The sequence below is a fragment of the Trichinella spiralis genome (genome assembly GCF_000181795.1).
Source record: "Trichinella spiralis strain ISS 195 chromosome Unknown Scfld6021, whole genome shotgun sequence".
In the NCBI taxonomy this organism is placed as follows: Eukaryota; Metazoa; Nematoda; class Enoplea; order Trichinellida; family Trichinellidae; genus Trichinella; species Trichinella spiralis.
Genome location: NW_003532960.1, coordinates 1 through 754, shown reverse-complemented (window position 1 = coordinate 754; position 754 = coordinate 1). Strand labels below are relative to the sequence as shown.

The following is a 754-nucleotide window of genomic DNA, read 5'->3' as shown; positions in this document are numbered from 1 at the left end:
TTGCCCTGACCCTGGCCAGCCAAAGCTTAAGCTGATAGCTTGCCAAAGCAAAATGGAATATACCATTGTTAAGAGTATTTTTGTAAAATATTACTACATTAATAATTGAAAAATTTAACCAAAATTTTGGACCCTCCAATAAAAAATAATATCCAATTAGTTTTCATTTATTGATAATCAGGAATGGTGCTTCCCCCGCATATCAATTGCAAGATTAAAAGTTCTCCCCTAATAATGTTCCCTTTAAAATCCCCCAGACCATAAAGGCAACGTTGAAAATTCGAACTTCAGTTTAAGGCGTGTCGTCACTCTGAGCGCATAGTAAAGCACTCAATCTCCGTAATCTGTAGCCAACGACGAGAAAATGGAAAGGACTGAAAACCACCAAGAAACGGTAAAATTTTCAAATATTGACATGTAATTTGAAAATAATTTTAATAATTTGTTTGTTTTTAATTCAGTTTCGCGAGGTTGGTTTGGAAATGCTGAAGTTGGATGATGACCAACTGAAAGATTATGAGAAACAGGTTAAGCCGAATGATGAGGATATTGAAGAGACTGGCCAGGATGAACAAGCCATGGAAACGGATGCTGAGAACAATTTTAACAGCGTGATTGAAAATAAAAGCGAACCGATGGTTAGTGAAAGTCGACAACGTTCCATGCTTGATGAAGAGAAAAAAGCTGGAGAATCAGTTAGAAACATCAAAGCGGATAAGGTGACCGAAGGCGTATTCGAAGGGTCGCCAGATGG

At 37.5% G+C, this 754-nt stretch overlaps 1 protein-coding gene across 1 annotated transcript; it reads left to right on the top strand.

Moving 5' to 3' along the window:
- Positions 1 to 364: 364 nt before the first annotated feature.
- On the top strand, positions 365 to 638 carry Tsp_15808 (putative tripartite motif protein-containing protein 44; the record flags this gene model as incomplete). Its single annotated transcript, XM_003366431.1, has 2 exons — positions 365 to 394; positions 462 to 638. Coding segments are annotated over exons 1-2 (207 nt in total), but the record flags the coding sequence as incomplete, so codon positions are not given.
- Positions 639 to 754: the final 116 nt, after the last annotated feature.